Source organism: Panthera pardus, unplaced genomic scaffold (assembly GCF_024362965.1).
Source record: "Panthera pardus isolate Hobbes unplaced genomic scaffold, ASM2436296v1 HiC_scaffold_21, whole genome shotgun sequence".
Lineage (NCBI taxonomy): Eukaryota > Metazoa > Chordata > Mammalia > Carnivora > Felidae > Panthera > Panthera pardus.
Genome location: NW_026526777.1, coordinates 15,654,848 through 15,677,545, shown reverse-complemented (window position 1 = coordinate 15,677,545; position 22,698 = coordinate 15,654,848). Strand labels below are relative to the sequence as shown.

The 22,698-nt window shown below is 36.8% G+C and overlaps 1 protein-coding gene across 3 annotated transcripts in view; it reads right to left on the bottom strand.

Annotated features, from left to right (window-relative positions):
* The window catches only part of USH2A (usherin), a 739,062-nt gene that overhangs the window by 335,721 nt on the left and 380,643 nt on the right, over positions 1-22,698 (bottom strand). For all 3 annotated transcript variants that reach the window (XM_019465619.2, XM_053908979.1, XM_053908980.1), the window contains exons 33-35: positions 20,388-20,547; positions 18,829-19,000; positions 13,197-13,344 (exon numbers count right to left, since the gene is read on the bottom strand). In XM_019465619.2, coding sequence (XP_019321164.2) covers positions 13,197-13,344; positions 18,829-19,000; positions 20,388-20,547 — 480 coding nt within the window. The remainder of the gene's footprint in view (positions 1-13,196; positions 13,345-18,828; positions 19,001-20,387; positions 20,548-22,698) is intronic.

Sequence of the window (22,698 nt, the reverse complement as noted above, 5' to 3'; positions counted from 1 at the left end):
AAAAACTGTTGTGTAGGGAAGCATGAAAGGTAAGAAGAGGCAAACACTGGAAAGTCAGAGCAAGTTTATGCTGAAAATTTAACGGTATTCATGTTTTAAAATCAAGTGCTATCAATCCTCAGGAAAACCCCTTCAAGGCAAAAAAGAGTTTCACTTTTCCTTTAGAGAGTTTGAGAAAAAAGTTTGAGAAAGGTTTTTTTTTAATGTTTATTTGTTTATTTTGAGAGAGAGAGTGCATACACATGAGCAGCAAAGGAGCAGAAAGAGAGAGAGAGAGAGAGAGAGAGAGAGAGAGAGAGAGAGAGAGAGAATCCCAAGCGGGCTCCATGCTGTCAGCACAGAGCCTGATGGGGGGCTTGAACTCATGAACTATGAGTCTCTGGTGGAGCAATAAGGCCCTGGAGCCCAGAACCAGGAAGAATGGAAACAAAGTCTTTAAATTCTGAGACTCCATTCTCCTCCCAGCCTTGTGTCTCTTGCTGCTGCTGCCTCCCAGGGACAAAGCAAAAGGAAGCCTGAGAGAGAGGAAGCCCATTGACGCGGTGAGGAAAGGGCAGCCTTGTAGGCTACAGGACTGAGTGGAAGGGAGGAGAGCGGAACCAGAGAGTCCAAAGATATATACACCTAACTTAAAACAATTATGGTAATGTATTTTATGATATTTCCCTGTTTTGTGCTTTTCGGGCTTTTCTCTTGCTTATTCTCCTGTGCTAATAATGTGTAAGATAGCTGTAACAAAATGCAACAATATTATGCTATGTGGTAAGGGGGATCAGGTTATCTAACCCAGGTGTACACGTTTAGTTCTTCAGTGGATAATCCACAAAATGCATAGTTAATTCCCATCGGCTCTCCCGTGTAAGCAGTTTCAAGTTTACACCTTTTGCTTTCCACAATGGTAGAATTTTTAAGGTGTTTAATTTTCACAGGGAAGCTGAATCATAATTGTCCATAAAGCACATCCTCTGGGATATATATCTTTGTGCCTCTTCATCATGTTATGTCAAATTGTATTTCCTAGGGTGCTCAATAGGTTGTCATATATAACCAAGGAAATTCAATACAAGTACAATACAATGTAAATTTAATACAAGGTATCTCTATTTACACTGAAGGATTCTGTTTACTATAAGAATTAAACAACAGTGCTTTAGTGTGTCATAAAAATAACATGTATAGTGAATATAGATGCTCCAAACATATTTGTTTGTTTTTTCCAGTACATCATGGCAATGTGAATATCAACCGTGGGTTTTCCCCCAAGGTCCGGATGATGATTGATTGTGGCAGATATCTCCCTGTGTGAATACTTGATCCTTCAATTAAAAAGGAAAAGAGAGAACAGCTTTCACATTGTGGAATCGTGCCTTATTACTGTTATGCGCTCCTAAAAATGGAATCAACGGAATCTAAAAAAGATTGTGCTTGGGAGATTGTACCTGACAAACTGATTGGAGGTGTTTCATAAAAGTTACACAAGGTTTGCTCAAAACTGTCAAGCAGTTTTCCTAAGTGATTCACTGAATTCTATAATCCATTTCTCCTATTAAAACGGAGCATTTCCAGGAAAGAAAATAGAATCACATTTTGGCTGTTTAAAAATAAAGTTATTTCAAAAGAAGAAGTTTTAAAAAATAGTTATTTCTTTAAAACCAGAGAAAAATCAGAACAGAGATCTTAAGAATTTTGAGATTTGGCACTGAGAATAAGGCATCAAACAAGTAAAAGTATCTAAAAACTTTTTTTTTCCCCACATGGCTTGATGGAATATTGAATTATGAGCTTGTTTTGCAAAAAGCAGAGGCAGGAGAGTACAGTGAACAAAATCATGAACTTGAGTCATTCACACCTTGTGTTGTATTACATTCCTACTTAACCCGTTGTCTTGAGTGATTATTGCTTATAAGTCTGGGTTTCCACATCTGAATGGTAGGATAGCAATACCCATTTCATGGACTAGTTGTGAGTATTAAAGTACCTGACAGACGGTTACAAGTGGCAGCTATTACTACTACCATGACTATTAGCATTGCTGGGAAATCAAATACTTCTTTCTTTGTATAGGTGAATCAGTATTTGCACATACACCTTCACACACATATATTATAAAAGTTTCTTTCTTATCTCTTAAATTTTTTTTTAATGTTTAATTACTTTAGAGAGAGTGAGACAGAGCATGAGTGGAGGAGGGGCCGAGAGAGAGAGAGGGAGACACAGAATAGGAAGCAGGCTCCAGCTCTGAGCTGTCAGCACAGAGCGCATTATGGGGCTCGAACCCACGAACTGTGAGATCATGACCTGAGCCGAAGTCAGGCGCTTAACCAACTGAGCCACCCAGGTGCCCCATCTTTCTTATCATCTCTCAATGTGAAGGACAACATAGGATATAGTATCTATATATATAGCATATAGGATATAGATACTATATCCTATAGGATATAGGATATAGGATATCCTATATCCTGTATAAAAGTTCTACAGCTAACTTTTTCTCTTCTACCCATTTCTGACGTCATACATATGCTTAAAAACTGAACTAAACATTCTTCCAACAATGTTCTATTGTCTTCATGGCACTACGTATACACCTGCAAAGATCATTAACTCCCTAAATTGTTTCTGTTCCTGTTGACACTTACTGATACAGATATGTCTTCGCATATATCTGTATATAAAATCTCAAAAAGCCAGCCCCATATAAAAGGCTGAATTAGGAAAATGTTTTCAAAGGTTCCTCTTCTCAAGAAGTCCCCAAGACCCAGTCCAGTGCATACCCGGCTCTCTTTCCTATGCCCATCTTGACATTACTCAACTCTGAGGGAAATAACAATCTACCCCTTTCCCACTGAGGCATGCACAGCAGATTCCGGCTTCACGTGCTATCTCTCTTTACAATCTTGACAAATCACCAGGCTGAGAAAATCTTATGCCAAGTGACTGGGTCTTTGTGTCTTCCACAGACCAAGAGGGAGATGCCTTTCTGCTGCCTTTGAAATAGTTCACCTATATTACGTAATTGTAAAAACATGTTATAAATGTGCATCTGCACATATTATATGATTGCACATGCATATACTTCTCATGTCCACACAATTGCCATGTTATCATTGTCCCTATCATCAGTGAATATTCATTCCTTTCCCAGGTATTTAATACCCACCTACCCATGACTGGCACCCTGCCAACTGGGGGAATTAGAACCTGGAACAAAGCACACAGAGAACAAGGGATATCCCTGCCCTTATGTGGGTCACAATCTAACAGGGAAACTGTTTTAGTAAATTTACATAAGTCCAAGATAGTGGATAGTCATAAGAAATTATAAATATTAATAATAAAGCAGGGGCGCCTGGATGGCTCAGTTGGTTAAGTGTTCAACTTCACCCTGGGTCATGATCTCACAGTTTGCGAATTTGAGCCCCACGTCAGGCTCTGTGCTGTCACCTCAGAGCCTGGAGCCTGAGCATTAAAAAATAAATGAGAACAATTTCATATTCTATATTTCTAGTTACTATTTTCTTAATAAAAGCATATATTCTAATTATTTTCAAATGTCACTAAACATTATGCTAAATAATGAGGAATAAGTTTGGTGTAGTCAGATATGTATGCTGATTTTAGCAAGGTGGATTTCAAGTGTGAGGAAAAAACATATTTACAAATTCTGAGGCCTAAGCTTCTGAAAAGGAATATGGCTCATGAGAATTTGGAAGCTCTCAAAAGCGTAATTCTAATTATGCAATTGTAATCTGCACAACACAGGTCCCAAATTTATTAGACAGTAATCCTTCATACTACTTCTCATTGATGGCTGATGGTCTGACAAAGGAAGAGTCAGGGTGCTACAGATGAAAGGATTCTTATCCACCTAAAAGTAGCTCTAATTCAGGTTTTAAAATCCTGCCTGAATTTGCAACCTGCAAAGAACATGTTTGTTTGTTTTTTTAAGCTTATTTATTTTGAGAGAGAAGGAGAGAGAGAGTTCTAAAGGGTCAGAGAGAGAGGGTGAGAGAGAGAATCCTTACTGGGCTCCACACCATCAGTGCAGAGCCTGACTTGGGGCTCCAACTCATGGACTGTGAGATCACGACCTGAACCGAAATCACGAGTTGGACGCTTAACCAACTGAGCCACCCGGGTGCCCCAAGAACACTTTTGCCAGAGGGAATGTGGATGCCAAGTGCTCCGTTTAGAGAAACAGGACTGGAGTTGCCACACCACCATTTTTGCAGGTATGGGACTAGAATTCGGTAGTACTTGTTTGAAGGAAAGCAAAGTCTTAGGTGTGAATCAAGTGATAAAGACCCAGTGTGTAAGGACTACTTGGCAGTCTAAGGCAATTAATGGCAAGTAGCCTTTTTTGTAACAGCAAAATCTTAAATATCCACCGCTAAAAGATGGGTCACATAAGCTGTGGTTTTATTCAGTGGGATTCTATACTGCCTTTCGAAACAATGAAGTTGGGCTATGCTTAACTGCCACGGAAAGATGTCTCTGCCATGTTGTTAAGTGAGGAAAGCAAGATGCACGATAGGACAGATAGTATGATCTCACTCTGGTTTAACAAATGTATATTTTATACATATATCTTTATGTGATTATTAATTGGAATTTGTGTTTGTTTTAAGTTAACACAGTCCTTAATCTTTCTCTGGTTTAAAAGTTTACTGCATTTTATTATATCTTCTCTACATCATATTTTTGTAATTATGGTAAAAAAAACACAGAACTTAAAATTTTCCATCTTGACTATTTTTAAATTATGGTTCAGACTGTTAACTAAATGCACATTGTTGTATAACAGATCTCTAGAACTTTTTCATCTTGCAAAATTGAAACTATATTCATTCAATAGCAACTCTCCATTCCCCCTCCTGAGCTCCGCTCCTGGTAACCACATTCTACTTTCTGACTCCATGTGTTTAATGACTCTAGATTGCACATATATGTGGAATCATGCAGTATTTGTCTTTCTGTGACTGGTTTCTTTTAGTTAGCATAGTGTCCTCAAGGTTCATCCATCTTGTAGTATGTGGTAATTTCCTCTTTTTTTAAATTATAACTTGTTTTATTTTTTATTTTTTTACATTTACATCCAAATTAGTTAGCATATAGTGCAACAATGATTCAGGAGTAGATTCCTTACCCATTTAGCCCATCCCGCCTCCCACAACCCCTCCCGTAACCCTCAGTTTGTTCTCCATATTTATGAGTCTCTTCTGTTTTGTCCCCCTCCCTGTTTTTATATTATTTTTGTTCCCTTCCCTTACATTCATCTGTTTTGTCTCTTAAAGTCCACATATGAATGAAATCATATGATTTTTGTCTTTCTCTAATTTCACTTAGCATTATACCCTCCAGTTCCATCCACGTAGTTGCAAATAGCAAGATTTCATTCTTTTTGATTGCCGAGTAATACTCCATTGTATATATATACCACTTCTTCTTTATCCATTCATCCACCGATGGACATTTGGGCTCTTTCCATACTTTGGCTATTGTTGATAGTGCTGCTATAAACATGAGGTGCATGTGCCCCTTGGAAACAGCACACCTGTATCCTGTGGATAAATGCCTAGTAGTGCAATTGCTGGGCGGTAGGGTAGTTCTATTTTTAGTTTTTTGAGGAACCTCCATACTGTTTTCCAGAGTGGCTGCACCAGCTTGCATTGTCACCAACAATGCAAAAGAGATCCTCTTTCTCCACATCCTCACCAACATCTGTTGTTGCCTGAGTTGTTAATGTTAGCCATTCTGACAGGTGTAAGGTGGTATCTCATTGTGGTTTTGATTTGTATTTCCCTGATTATGGGGGAGTTGAGCATTTTTTCATGTGTCAGTTGGCCATCTGGATGTCTTCTTTGGAGAAGTGTCTATTCATGTCTTTTGCCCATTTCTTCACTGGATTATTTGTGTTTTGGGTGTTGAGTTTGGTAAGTTCTTTATAGATTTTGGATACTGACCCTTTATCTGATATGTCATTTGCAAATATCTTCTCCCATTCTGTCAGTTGCCTTTTAGTTTTGCTGATTGTTTCCTTCACTGTGCAGAGGCTTTTTATTTTGATGAGGTCCCAGTAGTTCATTTTTACTTTTGTTTCCCTTGCCTCTGGAGTTGTGTTGAGTAAGAAGTTGCTGCAGGCAAGATCAAAGAGGTTTTTGCCTGCTTTCTCCTCGAGTATTTTGATGGCTTCCTGTCTTACATTGAGGTCTTTCATCTGTTTTGAGTTTCTTTTTGTGTATGGTGTAAGAAAGTGGTCCAGGTTCATTCTTCTCCATGTCACTGTCCAGTTTTCCCAGCACCACTTGCTGAAGACACTGTCTTTATTCCATTGGATATTCTTTCCTGCTTTGTCAAAGATTAGATGGCCATACGTTTGTGGGTCCATTTCTGGGTTCTCTTTTCTTTTCCATTGATCTGAGTGTCTGTTCTTGTGCCAGTACCATACTGTCTTGATGATTACAGCTTTGTAGCATAGCTTGGAGTCTGGGATTGTGATGCCTCCTGCTTTGGTTTTCTTTTTTAAGATCGTTTTGGCTCTTCAGGGTCTTTTCTGGTTCCATACAAATTTTAGGATTATTTGTTCTAGCTCTATGAAGAATGCTGGTGTTATTTTGATAGGGATTGCATTGAATATGTAGATTGCTTTGGGTAGTATAGACATTTTAACAACATGTGTTCTTCTTATCCAGAAGCATGGAATCTTTTTCCATTTTTTTGTGTCTTCTTCAATTTCCTTCATAAGCTTTCTTCAGTTTTCAGTGTATAGATTTTTCACTTCTTTGGTTAGGTTTATTCCTAGGTACTTTATGGTTTTGTGCAACTGTAAATGGGATCGATTCCTGATTTCTCTTTCTGTCACTTCATTGTTGGTGTATAGGAATGCAACCGATTTCTGTGCATTGATTTTATATCCTGCAACTTTGCTGAATTCATGAATCAATTCTAGCGGTTTTTTGGTGGAATCTTTAGGGTTTCCCATATAGAGTATCATGTCATCTGCGAAGAGTGAAAGTTTGACCTCCTGGCTGATTTGGATGCCTTTTATTTCTTTGTGTTATCTGATTGCAGAGGCTAAGACGTCCAATACTATGTTGAATAACAGTGGTGAGAGTGGACATCCCTGTCTTGCTCCTGACCTTAGGGGGAAAGCTCTCAGTGTTTCCCCATTGAGGATGATGTTAGTGTTGTGTCGTTCATATATGGCTTTTATGATCTCGAGGTATGCTCCTGCTATCCCTACTTTCTTGAGGGTTTTTTATCAAGAAAAGATGCTGTATTTTGTCAAATGCTTTCTCTGCATCTATTGAGAGGATCATATGGTTCTTGTCCTTTCTTTTATTGATGTGATGAATCATGTTAATTGTTTTGTGGATATTGAACCAGCCCTGCATCCCAGGTATAAATCCCACTTGGTTGTGGTGAATAATTTTTTTAATGTATTGTTGGAGCCAGTTGGCTAATATCTTGTTGAGGATTTTTGCATTCATGTTCATCAGGGAAATTGGTCTATAGTTCTCCCTTTTAGTGGGGTCTCTGTCTGCTTTTGGAATCAAGGTAATGCTGGATTCATAGAAAGTGTTCGGAAGTTTTCCTTCCATTTCTATTTTTTGGAACAGTTTCAAGAGAATAGGTGTTTACTTTTCCTTAAATGTTTGGTAGAATTCCCCTGGAAAGCCATCTGGCCCTGGACTCTTGATTTTGGCAGATTTTTGATTACTAATTCGATTTCCTTACTGGTTATGGTTGTGTTCAAATTTTCTATTTCTTCCTGTTTCAGTTTTGGTAGTGGATATGTTTCTAGGAATTTGTCCATTTCTTCCAGATTGCCCATTTTATTGGCATATAATTGCTCATAATATTCTCTTACTATTGTTTGTATTTCTGCTGTGTTGGTGTGATCTCTCCTCTTTCATTCTTGATTTTATTTATTTGAGTCCTTTCCTTTTTCTTTTTGATCAAACTGGCTAGTGGTTTATCAATTTTGTTAATTCTTTCAAAGAACCAGCTTCTGGTTTCATTGATCTGTTCTGTTGTTTGTTTGTTTTGTTTCTATAGCATTAATATCTGCTCTAATCTTTATTATTTCCTGTCTTCTGCTGTTTTTGGGTTTTATTTGCTGTTCTTTTTCCAGCTCCTTAAGGTGTAAGGTTAGGTTGTGTATCTGAGATCTTTCTTCCTTCTTTAGAAAGGCCTGGATTGCTATATACTTTCCTCTTATGATTGCCTTTGCTGCATCCCAAAGGTGGTAATTTCCTCTTTTAAGGGCAGTGGTATTCAATTGTATATATACACACACCACATTTTGTTTATCCATTCATCCGTCTGTGGACATTTGGGTTTCTTCCATCTCTTGGCTAAGGTGAATGACACTACCATGACTGTGAGTGTGCAAATGTTTCTTCAGGATCCTGTTTTCAATTTTTTTGGATAAATACTCAGAAGTAGGATTGTTGGATCACACAGTAATTCTATTTTTAATTTTTTGAGGAATTTTACATACTGCTTCCCATAATAGCTGTGCCATTTTACATTTCCACCAACAGTGCCCAAGGGTTCTAATTTCTCAACATCTTTGCCAGCACTTGTTATCTTCTGTGCATTTATTTCTTCTTTTGGTAGTGCTAATCAGCAAAATTTTAATTGAGCATCTATTATGAGTCAGGCACTATCCTTAGAACTTCCAGTACAGCACAGAACAAAATGTTCCAGAATAGGAAAAATGCTCAGAGCATGTGTAGCACATCCTGAAGCAAAGAGAAAGCTTCCAGTACAAGCTGTTAAGCAGAAGCAGAGTGGGAGACAAAGAAGAGAATGGAAACCAGAAGAGCAAGAGGCCATTCTCTTAGCCACTGGGTAAGGATTATCACAAGACTGTGATGAGTAAAAAGTGACTGTTAAATCAGAATCATTTACAAAAAGCAGAGAGCCTGTTTCCTAACCCATGGTGGCTGAAGTCTACCAAGCAAGAACTAGACATTTCTATCAGAGCTTTTCATACCTCTCATATTTTGTCACATATAGGCATATATTTGGAAATATTATAGTTACTACTGAAAGTGGGTTTACTGTTTCTCCACAACTTTTCTTCATGTTAATAAGTCCTATGAAATAATTATTTATGTATAACAGCTGACTAACAGAGTCAAGATTTTTTTTAAGTTCATCCATTTATTTTGAGAGAGAAAGAGAGAGAGAGAGAGAGAGAGAGAGAGAGAGAGAGAGAGAGTCAGAGAGAGCAAGCAAGTGGGGGAAGAGGAAAGAAAGGGAGGGACAGAATACCAAGCAGGCTCTGTGCTGTCATTGCAGAGCCCAATGTGGGGCTCAAGCTCACAAACTGTGAGATCATGACTTGAGCTGAGATTAAGAGTTGGACGCTTAACCAACTGAGCCACCCAGGTGCCCCCAGAGTGTGCAAAACCATGCAAGCAGCCTCCATGACACAACATGATCATCTAGATGCATATACGTACATCTCTGGAAGACCCAGAGAGATGCCACTCCCACATCCCATAGGGCTCCTCAGGGAGCTTCTTCTCCATTCATTTGGCACCTTGTTCACATCTCTACCTTGTGATTATTTGTTGCCCCAAGAAACTATAATGTCCTTAAGATAAAGGATTGGGCAGATTCATCTTGGTACGATGGTACCTAGGAGGTCATCAAAAAATATACTTTGAAAAAACAAATTCAGATTTTTGCAGGGTATCAGGAGGCTCTTGAAGTTATCTGGGTGAGAAATATCAATGACCTTCATTAGAGGAGTGCAGTTGGGGGTCATGTGGCAAAAGAAGTCAGGAGTGGGCATGGGTTGAAGTCAAGCCATCCAGGTTGCTGGCTGGCATGACTGGGTTGTGCTAATTAGTGAGAGGAGGAACACAGGAGAAAGGGAAAGTAGAAGGGCAGAGAACACATGGAGAAATCAACCTGGATATGATGAATATAAAGTCCTCCAGTTGGAGGACTCCAGGATGTTTGATGATAACATAGCCTATGGGATATTCTGATTATTCAAGCGCTCTGGTGGAGCACTGCAATCTACTTCCTCAACCAGTGCCCCTAAGATGATTCTAATGATCAGTTAAGGTTCAGAAACATTATTTAAAATCATTTGGGGGTGCCTGAGTGGCTCAGTTGGTTAAGCAGCCAATTCTTGGTTTCGGCTCAGGTCATGATCTCACAGTTTATGACTTCGAGCCCCGCATCAGGCTCTGTGCTGACAGTGTGGAGTCTGCTTGGGATTCTCTCTCTCCTTCTTTCTGCCCCTCCAGCATTCTCTTTCTCTCTCTCTCAAAATAAATCAATAAACAAAAAAAATCAATAAACAAAAAAAAATAATTTGAAAGGGTTTCTTTAGTAACATAAGGATGAAACCTATTTCATTCTGCAGCATACTCAGAACTTAGGAAGCAACCCTAATGTAGCACATATTGCGATATGGGTCTAGTTCCATTAAATTTGACCTGTGTATTCCAAGGAAAAGGAAATTAAAAGTTCTTCATTCAAATGCAAAAATCCAAATTGCTAAAAGAAAAACCTAGCATCAGACCCCACACAGCTAAACAAATACAGTTCAGGAACAAATACCTCCCAAACAAAGATATTTCAGGAATTGGCCTGCAACTACCATTCTTTCTGTTGGTATCATTAGAGAGCCAGAACTACAGTATACATGCTCCTGATCAAGTGGAATTTTTCACAAGAAATGACTGAATAAACTAAATATAATTAGGTGCCAACAGAAAGTATAATACACTGTTAGGCTCCGTGAAGGTAAAGAGAAATGAATGATTTGGGGTCCTTATCATGGATGGTCATGTTGGACAAGTACCCAAATAAATCTGAACCGAGAAGGAATGAAGTACGTGCCATTATGAAAGCCTAGAAACAGGATATGTGATCAAGAGAAGAGGGCAAGCTTACCTTTGACTCAAGGAAGAGTGGAACAATTGTATGAAATAAGAGGCCCACGTTTAATCCTGAGGAATGGGTTAGATTTCCACAAGTAAAGATAGAAAGAAAATAGGGGTTGATCAACTCCAATTTTATAATCAAGAGAACTGGGGTTCATAGAATTTAGTACGTTTCCTAAAGTAATACACTACTACACATAAGAGATCATATTTGCCTCTAGGCCGATTTGACTGCACACCCACATCTCGCAAGCTTACAGTAAGCCATAAGTATTCTAGAAAGAAAAGTGTGTTACAAGGCTCTATAAATGCAGATTGAGCCACAAGTGGGGAGTGACCTGAATGCCAGACTAAAGAATTTGGATTTTATTCTTCAGGTTTTCAGGGGGAATTATGGGGGCTTTAAAAACAAATAGAGGAACAAGGAGTTTTCCAAGAATCACATTATCCCTCTCCAGACAATGGACAGTAGAAATCAAACACTGGAAAATTTGGGGAAAGTGAAGACAGAAGTAATGAAAGGTTTTTTTTTAATGAACACTATTACTTTTTAACTGTCTAACCATTGCCCACAATCAAAATTTTGAAAATTCTAATGTGATTAAACGCAACACTTTAGAATATGAAAGTGTTTATGCAAATATCCAAAGTTTTTCCAGTTCTTTTTGTTTCAATGCATATATTTAAAAGTTGCTTGTAAATACACAAAACATAATATATGAATATTCTTTGGAATGTAGAAAGTATTTCTCCAGTCAACCTAGGATCCCAAGTAGAGCTGCTGTTCCAGAGTTGCAATGACCAGTCGTTATGACTGAAAGTATTGTATTTTATGATGCAAATCACGTGATGGCATTTAACAGCAATCCAATTGGAATAAATCACTCAAATTTGCATTGCATGGACTGGATTCATTTGTGGAGCACGAAGGATGGCAAGATTTTTTGACTGTTTAATGTAAGTATCAAATAGAGATCCATTTATTTTTTTATGAGAAAATTTGTAACAGTATAGGAATCACTTGAGAAGCAGAGATAATCACTTACTCTAATTATTTGAGCTCTCTCCATTACCTCAAATATATCTAATGCATTTGCCAAAAGTTTAATTAAAATGAGATGACTAGAATAATTAGTATCATAGTAAACAAAAGACAAACTAATAAAATTATCATTTTTTTTCTTCCATTCTCTTTGGCTATGCTAAAAGAGGCCATCTCAGTATTCAGTAACTAGCTACCTAAAACAATTTCTATGATATTTAAAGCCTTGATATGTGTTTTAAAGGGAGCAAGACTTGATGTTAATAAATTTCTATCAGTGTGGAACAATGACACTGTGTTGTGTGAAACTTAAAGATATTTACAATAAATGAAGAAAGCAATTTCTACTTCCAAGTTATTACAAAATCATTATAAGATTTTATTTTAGACAACTTTACCTGGCTGACTTAATTCTCTAAACTATGCAAAGATGTGTATATCACTTAGAAATCTACACAATCTATATGAAGCTCAACAAGTATAAAATACATATATTTAAAAAAAATTTTTTTAATGTTTATTTATTTTTGAAAGAGAGAGACAGAGTTCAAGTGTGGTAGAGGCAGAAAGAGAGAGAGACAGAGAGACAGAGAGACAGAATCTGAAGCAGGCTCCAGGCTCTGAGCTGTTAGCACAGAGATACGGGGCTCAAACGCACAAACCGTGACATCATGACCTGAGCCAAAGTCAGATGCTTAACTGACTGAGCCACCCAGGTGTCCCTAATATATATATGTATTTAATACAGACACTGTTTAAAAGCTGCATGTTGACATATTTACATATAATATGTTAAAAATACAGATTCCAAGTTGTCTCTTTTAAGATGAACTTGTGAAATCAAAGGCATTTTGAAATACGTTATGTGCACAGGCTTTCCACCTCTCTCCCTGTTCAAGAACGAACAGACTGTCAAAACCAGACAGTCATTGCAAATATAATGTCACTGTCACAACAGCACTTTGGGAATCCTCATCTGTTCTTTCAACCTTTTCTGGAATGTATTAAACAATAAGATGCAGTACACAAGAACTATCAAAAGGGAGCACTTTTGAGCCACCAAAATTGTGTGTTAGCCTAAAAACTACAGTCTCCCAACTACAGACAATGATACTATCTCAGGTATTTTATGTGCTAAAATGATCATTAAAAATTAAGCACCACATATAAGCTGCCATTTAGAATATTAATTTACCTTTGCTAATCATCTTTTTAACTTGAGGCTAAAAGAGTTCACTTACCATTTGGATATTCAGGCTCAGTCCAGGAGATGTTAAAGGAGTAAGGTGAATAGGAGTGCGCTGTGGGGGTCGGAACACCTTCGGGTGCACACTCATCAGTCAGGGCCTCCCTGGCCTCACTCACTGTGCACCCACCCCCTGTGCAAGCCTGAGGAGAGATGCAAACACAAACACAAATACACACACACACACACACACACACACACACATTTCATTCTGGGTCCCAAAAGTTTAAGTGAGCATTGAAAAAAAAAATAATTCATTATAAGAGTTCAGGATTTTTAAAAATAGTTTTCTTTATCCCCCCCCCCCTCCACTAAATATATTTGTTTCAATGCTGAGGTTTGACATTTAATTAGTTTGCCTTTTAGGACATGAGACAGCCATCTCCAATAATTAGAAAATAACCCAGAATGTATGCATGTATGAATTGTAAGTAATTCCTATGTTAGAGCCTAGAGGTAGGGCATATATTGCCTGGGTGAATAGCCTTGATGAAATCAGCCTTACCCAGGGTTTTCTAGAATGAATTAAGTGCACACATGTGTGTGTGCGCACTACCTGAGAACAGTACTAGAGACTGAAACTACTTTAGGATAAAACAAGTGATTTGTAGGAAAAGAAAAGATCTGTGGCAAATATAATTGTCTTTTATTTGTTATCATGTGACCAATATGTTTAAAGTATAACACAAGGTGAAAATGAACAATATAGTATTTCTCATATCTCAACAACAAAGCAGCTGTTGAATGACTGTTTGATGGTGAAAAGGGTCAAATCATTTACTCAAGTGCTAGAGGAAACGGGCTGGTTGCACAGCCAGGACGCTTAAAGTGATCACAGAATCGTCCTGCTCCCTAATAAGGTATTACTAATGTCATCAGTGAAAACATGTATGTTAAAGATACCCAGAAATTACTGCAAGTAATTCCAAAATAAATGTTTAAGTGTATTAGGAAATTAGCTTTGCTGCCTAACTTATTGGATAAGCATTTCTCCAGGAAAGGGAGACATACAAACAGGGTGTTTCCAGAATATATTTGCTAGAGCGTGAGGAATTGTATCTTGATATAACACATATATTTGAAAAAACTACATTTAACCTTTGTTCCGCATATTTTTAGGTTACACTTATAATTTACATGATAAAATTTTAAAATGTTTCAAAAAGAAAAAAAAAATAGTTCAAAAAACACTACAATTTACCAAAAACCTGTAAGGACAATGAAGTAAAATCACAGGATGATGTAAAAAGCAGATATTTAGTCCATTTTCAAGGAAGGTAGTTATTGTTAATATAAAAAATTAAAACACCTTTTTATTTCTTTAGGCCTGTTCCCTGCTTTTCACTTTGATATTAAGGGAACAACCTTCTGATACTTAACACAGTTGATCTTCTTTCTCCTAAAAATAAGAGAGAGTTGACTTATTTTTAAAGACATTTTCTTAGTTGAAGTATACTTTTTGCCAAGTTGTTGCAAATAGTTGCAAATTCTTTATTAGGAGTATATATAATAAATGGCATTATATAAGTATATATAATAAGTGAGATCAATCTCACTTTCTCTTGGAAGAATGTAACAGTGGCCCATATCTCCAGGATAATTTCTCATCAGCGTAAGCAAGTTTTTGATGGGTTAAACTGTGGCTTGGACATAAAATTGCATTAAGATTGGGACCTAATTAACCTCTGTGGGTTTCCTCTAATTCTTAGTTACAGCATGTGCATATATATGTAAGAGATAAACCATACTCCTCCTGAGAACACAATCTTTGCAAATAAAAAGGAATCAATTAAGCTTGTGGCCAAACACTGACTCAAGCTCTAGGACATGTCATTGTTAGCCCAAGAAAAAACTATCTGAACATTAAAATAGAAACATGAAAATAAAACATTTCAAACATGCTAAAAGTCCACTAGAAAACATGGCAGGAAAAGAGGCCAAGTGGAACAGCTGAATTATCAAAGGAAAATGATGGAAAGAACAGTCTTTCCCGTCCTCAGAGAGAGCTAAATCTGCCCACCTGCAGTTCCTAGATTTTTTTCCTTAGGTGGGGAAAAAATGTTGGAGCATCTTATTATTAACCTTATAACACACTGGGATTTAATTCTAATAGTCTATTTGTCACTATTATGTTTTTCTTATTTATGTCCTAAGAATTGTCCTCAGCTAACTCTCCTCAAAGAAAGTGTACTAAATGGTATATAATTATATGTATATTTAAAAACAAAATGTGAATTGAAATTTACTTTGCTTTGAGAATTTTAGGATGCCTTTTGGGATAAATAAAGCCGTGCTGTGGTTTGGAAGGATTGTTCTTTGGGCTGTGTCATCTGAGATCCATAAATTCATATTTTGGCAAAGAGGCCTTGGAGGAATCCAAGTAGTTTATGAGAGAATTTTTCTTGCAAATAAAACAGAATTTATAAAGAGGCTGCTGAAGTAACAAAATTACCTGCACAATATTTTATTTTGTTTCTTCCATGTACTTTTTGCATACATTTAGAGGTGCTAAGTGAGCAGTTCCTTCAACAAGGAAATAAATGCTCTTAAAGTTGCTTCCTATTGGTCACATCTAACTGATATTATCTAAATGAAACTGAATCAATCAGTATCTTGTCTGACCTGCCAGCACCAGGGGCCACTGCAGGCAGTGCCGTTGAATGCTGATTAAAATTCTGGTTTGGAAAAACTAAACAAAAGGGTGGGATTGACTCAAGATGCCTTTATGAAATGGCAAGGTCTTTGAAAGCCTCTGAGCCATTACAATAAGGAGCTTCAACTCATCTCCCATAGCTTTTATCAGTTGCAGCCATTTTTGTTAAATTACAAAGTGATACTACCACTCTGAAACGACCAGTAACCTCTGACCGAATAGGGGATTCAATTTTGGGGCAAGGACACGAGTAACTAATCAATGTATACCAAATATTTTGAAATGAGGACTGTCAGGAAAATCCAAAGCTAGCATTCTCCTTATCAATAGTTTGTTTTCAGATAAGCAGGCTCTGAGGATATTAAGAATGCAACATACTTTAAAGTGTGAAGAAATACAACAAGGCCATGCTATCTATAAATGATCTTTTGAAAAATTAAGTTCATCATGTCCAAGAATCTTTTCAGGAAATACACTTAGCATTCATCAAGAGGTAAATGTCTAGCAGTGATATGAAAATTATCAGACCACACATATACTGAAACTTGTCTGTGGTACTAGCTTCTTTATTTAATTTTTGGCTTATTATCTTTATATGGAGCTACCACACTCCACAATACCATTTGTTGAATGTAGTGACATGTCATGCTGTTTCTTCCAGCAGGAAAAACATATGCTTGGAACCACACAGTCCTCGACTCCCACATTGTACAGCAAACCATCTAACTCATACCAGAAGTCTCAGATTCTTTATGAAATAAATAGACTTAGTGTTCATTCATTCAGGAATCGTTGGTTGAGCTTCCAATTTCTACCAGGCACGGGGCTTGACTCCACAGATAGAATTTTGAAAGATATTGTCTCTACCCTTCAGGAGTTTATAATCTAGTTAAAAGGAAATATTACATGAAGCCACTTGAAGTAACACCTTCTCTGAGTCTAGAGTAAATCACAGCGGTTTGAATCCTCGTGTATTTTCCTCTATTTTTTAAAGGCTTGGCCATCTGTATGTTTTATTTTTCAGAAACTTTCAATATGCTAAGACCGACTATAAAGGCAACTCCACTTGGCTTAGAACCTAATCTCCATCTACTAATCTAATGACCTTGAAAGCCAGTTATTATGTGGAAACTGTGAAATATATAATAATCCTTCAATTAACCAGGATGAACCTAAAATGTTCTGGTTCATTTAATTTACTGGTTATAGAGTTAATAAAAAAACTTTTTAGTTGAATACTTCCTGAAAAATATATTAGTGTATTTTCTACACTAATAAATACAATGATATAAAAAAATCAAAAATGGCGTGAGCAAATTTATTTCCTTAACAAGAGTTAGGGCAAAGACTTCCACATCTTTATGACATCCTGCATCAACATTACTCAGTGGCTGACAGATTTCATTTGACTCCATAGAATACTGTTTGGAATCATAGAATGATTTAGTGTCATAGAATTTTAGGGCTCAAAGAGACATTAAAAATCATTTAGTTCAAAGTCCCAATTTTAGGCTGAAAGAATGCAAAAATCAGGGCGGTTAAGTGAATTTGCCTTGGGTTACATAGTTGTTAGTAAAGTCTGAATTGAAACCCAGGAGAGCAGACTTCCAATCTAGGGGTATTTATTTTTAAAGATATAGATGTATACAAAACAGGATATTGAGGTGGATTTCTACTGACTGCACAGCATATCCTAAAACTCGCCTTGGGAGTATAACTTTGTTTCATGACCTTTGTCTCCTGATAAAACTAAAAATACAACAATTTTTACTTAATTTTGGTTGCTTCTAAGCAATAGACTCTTTTCTGGATTTTGATAATACCACTGTTTTGAAAATAGTGTGGATTTCTGTATCAGTTTTTGAAAATCAAGTTAATATATTTCTTACATACTGAGTAATACAAGTAAGTAATCAAAGATGCTGTTTTATAAGCCAATCTGTGTGCTGAACACCTAGGCACATGGAGTCAGTTCTGAACAGGATTTTTAACATTGTGTGATTGCCCTTGTTTTGTGGTGTCAGGTCAGACAGTTAGCAATAGTTGAATGTAGTTTATTTTCTCGTGGTATAATATTTAGAGCATTCAAGAGCATGTTAAGTAAAATGAATGCATACACAGTGTCTACATAAATGTAAATTTATTCATAATCAAGAGCAGAATATTTTCTATGGCATTTATCAAAGCAAATATCCTTATATAGGTATTGCTATAAAATGAAGAGTGTGTTTAAAACAAATAGGGACAATCTCATGTTTATATTCAGTTATTTTCAGATGTGCTATTAAACTTAAAAAAGATTATATTTCATCAAAAAACAAAAGGAAGTACTGAGTATAAATTCCACAGTAATATCAAGGTCTTTTAAAAGACCTTTGTATAAAAGTGCTATTTTGCATTAAAAAATCCTATTGTCTGTCTAAAGACCTCTAAAGTATGTTGATTCTAGGGTTTTATTAAGTGACTGTTCTTTCAAGAAAGAAATGTAATGTAAACCAGAACATAATAACAATCCAGAATATTTGAGGGTCATTTAAACCTTCATTTTTAAAATATAAGACCTAAGTTTTCATACTGTACATTGTTTTCCGAATGAATACAAGATCCATGGGGAAATAACCTTATTAATTCAGGCATTGTAGAAAAAGTCCTATCAATTATGACATTCTAGAAATAACAAAACTGAAATAATTTCTGATAATCCCAAATTAGATTTAGAAAAAATCTACTGACTCAGATTGGTATGCTATGATTTTGTACGATATAAAATAAATATGTAGGTATTAGATCATATTCAAATTTACAATGTGAAAGGAGTTTTCTGTCTCAATAGCAATATGTGAGTTTTTGGTTTTCGGTTTTTTGTGTGTTTTTTTGTTTTTTTTTTTAAGTGAGGGAGAGAGAGTAGATGGGACAAAGGAAAGAGAAGCAGCAAGGAAAGGAAGAGAAAGTGACAGAAGTAAAGTGAACTTACTCCCAGCTTGATGAGATATTTATTACCAGGGGACAGGTATTGAAGCAGGTGATCCTGAAAAAGTTCTGTGCTGTTATAGATGACATCCCAAATTGTAAAATTATGCGTGTGATTTGAAATATATAATATATAGCGCTCCAGAATTCCATTTACATTTCTTGGTTGTTTCCACCTGGGAATGGAAAAATATAGCATGACTATCCATCATTCATTCAAGTCAAACCTGAAATGTGCAAGATTTTTAAAGGACACATATGAACTTGGATTTATGCCACTCAAACACACACACACACACACACACACACACACACACACACACTGAAAGCTTTAAAAAAAGTTAAAAAAAACCCAACTAATTATTAAATGTCTATTCTGAATGGTATAAAGAAAATATGACACAGTGCCTGCTTTCTAGTTACTTATAATTTTAATTAGCTAATAATATAGTAAATGTGTGCCCGAGTATTTAATTTTGAACTTAAGCCATAGAACAAGACGGGAGAAGTAGAACATTTGAGAACCTATGGGAAATGGGAGAGCGAGAGATAACATAATTGTCGCTTTGCAAAAAGACAATTGCCACAAAAACGAGCAATCTAACATAGATTAACATACAACTACAGAATACAGAGAAGCTGAGGACTGAAGTGCTGAAGTAGTCAAATAAAACTTCTTGAATGAGGTGAGAATATACCTAGATACAGAAGACTATCCTTGATGGATCGGATTTGGTAGGCAAAAAGAAAAAGTAGAGGATAGTCCAGATAGGACTTACAATGTGTCGGTGACAATGAGCAGGGCAAATCATAAAACTGACAGAAATTGAGAAACTGAGAAATACTTAGAGTAGTGGGAAATCTTTTGGCGTAAGTAATGCGGGCTCAGTTTAGGGCAGCGCTGAAAGCCAATAGGCCAGTTCAGACTTGGAGCCATGGGTATGAAGCATAATGTTTTTTCAGCTCGAATGAATATCATAATTTATTCAGCCCAAACTCTTCTTTTACAGGTGGGAAAACTGAGACCAACAGAAATGGATGTAAACAAGTATTAACCAGCGGCAAGACAGATTTGTTAAGTTTTGATTCAGTACCACAAGTTGCCTTGCACCTCAGATCAGGAAATGGGTAAGAATCACTCGATATCAAAAATAATCTGAACATGCCTGTATGTGAAAATTCCTTTCTGACTTCAACTTTCAGGGAACAAGAAGGTCCTAGTTTACACTCAAAAAGAAAATATATATTTAGACTTTCTAATTCCAACTCATCACTGATAACACCACCCATATGGAAAGCCCAAGGCGGTCTTGTAAGTGGTCAGTTTCCCCTTATCGAAGTCTCCACAGAATCTGTGTCCGTATGTAGCTCAGCCTGATTGCATAAAGACAAAATGGAAATTAAGTTGGCAAGTGATAATCAAAGGTTCCCAGAACCACTGAACTAATCACTTCTATGCATTTCATCACAATAAAATTAATTTTATGTCACAAACCCTTCCCTTGATTGAGCTCACTGGGATTCTTGCATAAACCAGTGTGCAACAAAAACATTTCTACTTACTGGACATATATTGTTCTAGAATCCAGGACAGTCAGAAGTGGGGAATCCACGTGTTCTGGTGGCAGCTGTGCTGTGGACAGTATGACCAGGGAACTGTTTGTACATCCCACATGCGTGCAGGCACTAAGTAGAAACTGGTGGGGCGTAAACGCTGCTAAATCTAGAGGGTGGAGAGAAAAAGAATTTATTTACCATCATATTTTTTATTCAGGTGATCTTACAACTCCTCGACATTCCTACTTCTTAGAACTGTTAAAGTAAAGCTTAAAATAAAAATCAATAGTCCTAAAAATCAATAGCAATAAATATAGGCTGTTTTATCCTTTAAATATACTACGGTTATTTTTAAACAGACAAGTGTCAGTCAAACTCTCGGTTTAACTTTTTCATTTTCACAATTTGACTGTCTTCTTGAATGTCTATGACCAGGTAAATCGTTTTCTGCGTTTAGAGTTAGTTCAATGGTTCTGTTGAAAAATAAATGAGACGTTTAAATTATTTTTAAAGCATATTTGAAGACAACAGGAGTTGCTTTTGAAATGCAAATACATAACTCGTAACAATGACTTTGTGCTTGTAATTCCTTTTCCAGAATTCTTTTCTTCTCTTGTCCACCTGCCTGCCTGTTATTTGACCTTCAAGTTGTCCAGGCTAAGTGCAAAAGTCTGTTTCTTTCTTAAGATGCTCCTAACACATCCTGCTGTGACCCCTGGCACAAGGTGGAGCTATTACCCTCTCCTTTGTCTCCCACAGTATTTACACATACCTTTGCATAGCATTATAACACTGTCACAGTGATTTGCTTACGTGACTTCACGTAATTCAATCATTAGACTGAATGTTGTGAGGGAAGGATTGATTTTGCATTCTCAGTATCTAGCACAATGTCTAGCACACTGTAGGTTTTGAATATATGTTTGAATCAATGAGTAAAGAACTAAGAATGAGATGATCTAGATATAGCTGAGCGAGGTATGACCATTGATGGAGAGAATGGGATAGTACCCTAGCTAGTAATGATCTCTCCCTCGCTTGAATTTCTCTAGTACTTTCTGTCTACCTTTCTAATGTATGTCATTTCCCCTTGCATTAGAATAAGCCAATCTGTATTTTACTAATTCAATTCTAAAATACCCTGAGCACTTCTCTTATAAAGGTACTCAGTAATTATTTTGTGGAGGGACACCTGGGGGGCTTAGTCTGTTAAGCATCCGACTCTTGACTTTGGCTGAGGTCAAGATCTCACGGTTCAGGGGATTGGATCCTGCATCTGGGCTCTGTACTGTCAGCTTGGATTCTCTGTCTCCCTGTCTCTCTCTGCCCCTCCCCCACTTGCATATTCATACGCGCCCTCTCTCTTTCTCAAAAATAAATATATAAACCTTTAAAAAAATAATATTTTGTCGATGAGTCTAACCAAATTTCAGTCAACTTTACCAGGTTGATAAACATCATTCATACTTTTATACTACTAGAAGTAGTTATTTTCTGGGATATTTTTGAAATAAGTTAGTCATAATTTAAGTAACACATATTTCAAGATCTCATTAACCTTGAACCATTACAATTTCACATTTAAAAGATTAATGAAGTACAACCTAATTTAGGGAAATAGATTTTGCATTGCACTGATAGCAAAAGTAAACTAGAAAAGAACACTTTGGTTTTCATGCAATGTACAGTCAATTGGTTAAACATGTAGGGCATCAGAAAAAAAAGGCAAAAAAATAATTTTACACTAAATATAGTTACTCTAGACCAAAAGAGTGGCCATCAAGAAGAGACTCACAATGTTTTCAATTAAGCCTTGTTTTCATTACAATTTTATCCCACTGATACTCAGTGGTACCAGTTGAGGTGGGCACCCCCAAACAATGTGGTCAGAAGATATGTTACAAGGACATTTTGGAGCCCGTGGTGAACTAGTACAGTATTGCCAGGAACTGCTAAGTGATGACAGGAATGCTGTCCCACATGTGCACAAGTCAGACAGAACTGGGGTACCTCCATTTGGATTAATATTCTATGAAACTTACTAAATTAAAAATCATGAGAACGGTGGTCTCATATGCCACAAAGAGTATAAACTACTATTTACTATAGGAAAATTTGATGCAAAGGACACATTACCAACCATCCCCCTGTCCTCTTCACCTTCTCCTTCTGATTGCCAAGAACTTGGTGGCCATGCAGCCTCTCTACTGCCTGTTTGAATTCCTTGATTCCCAAGGAAGGAGAAGCTAGGGATGTGACTCTAAGTCCAGTTTCAAGAGCAAAATCAAGGAGGCACTGCACCTAGAGTAAAGCAGGA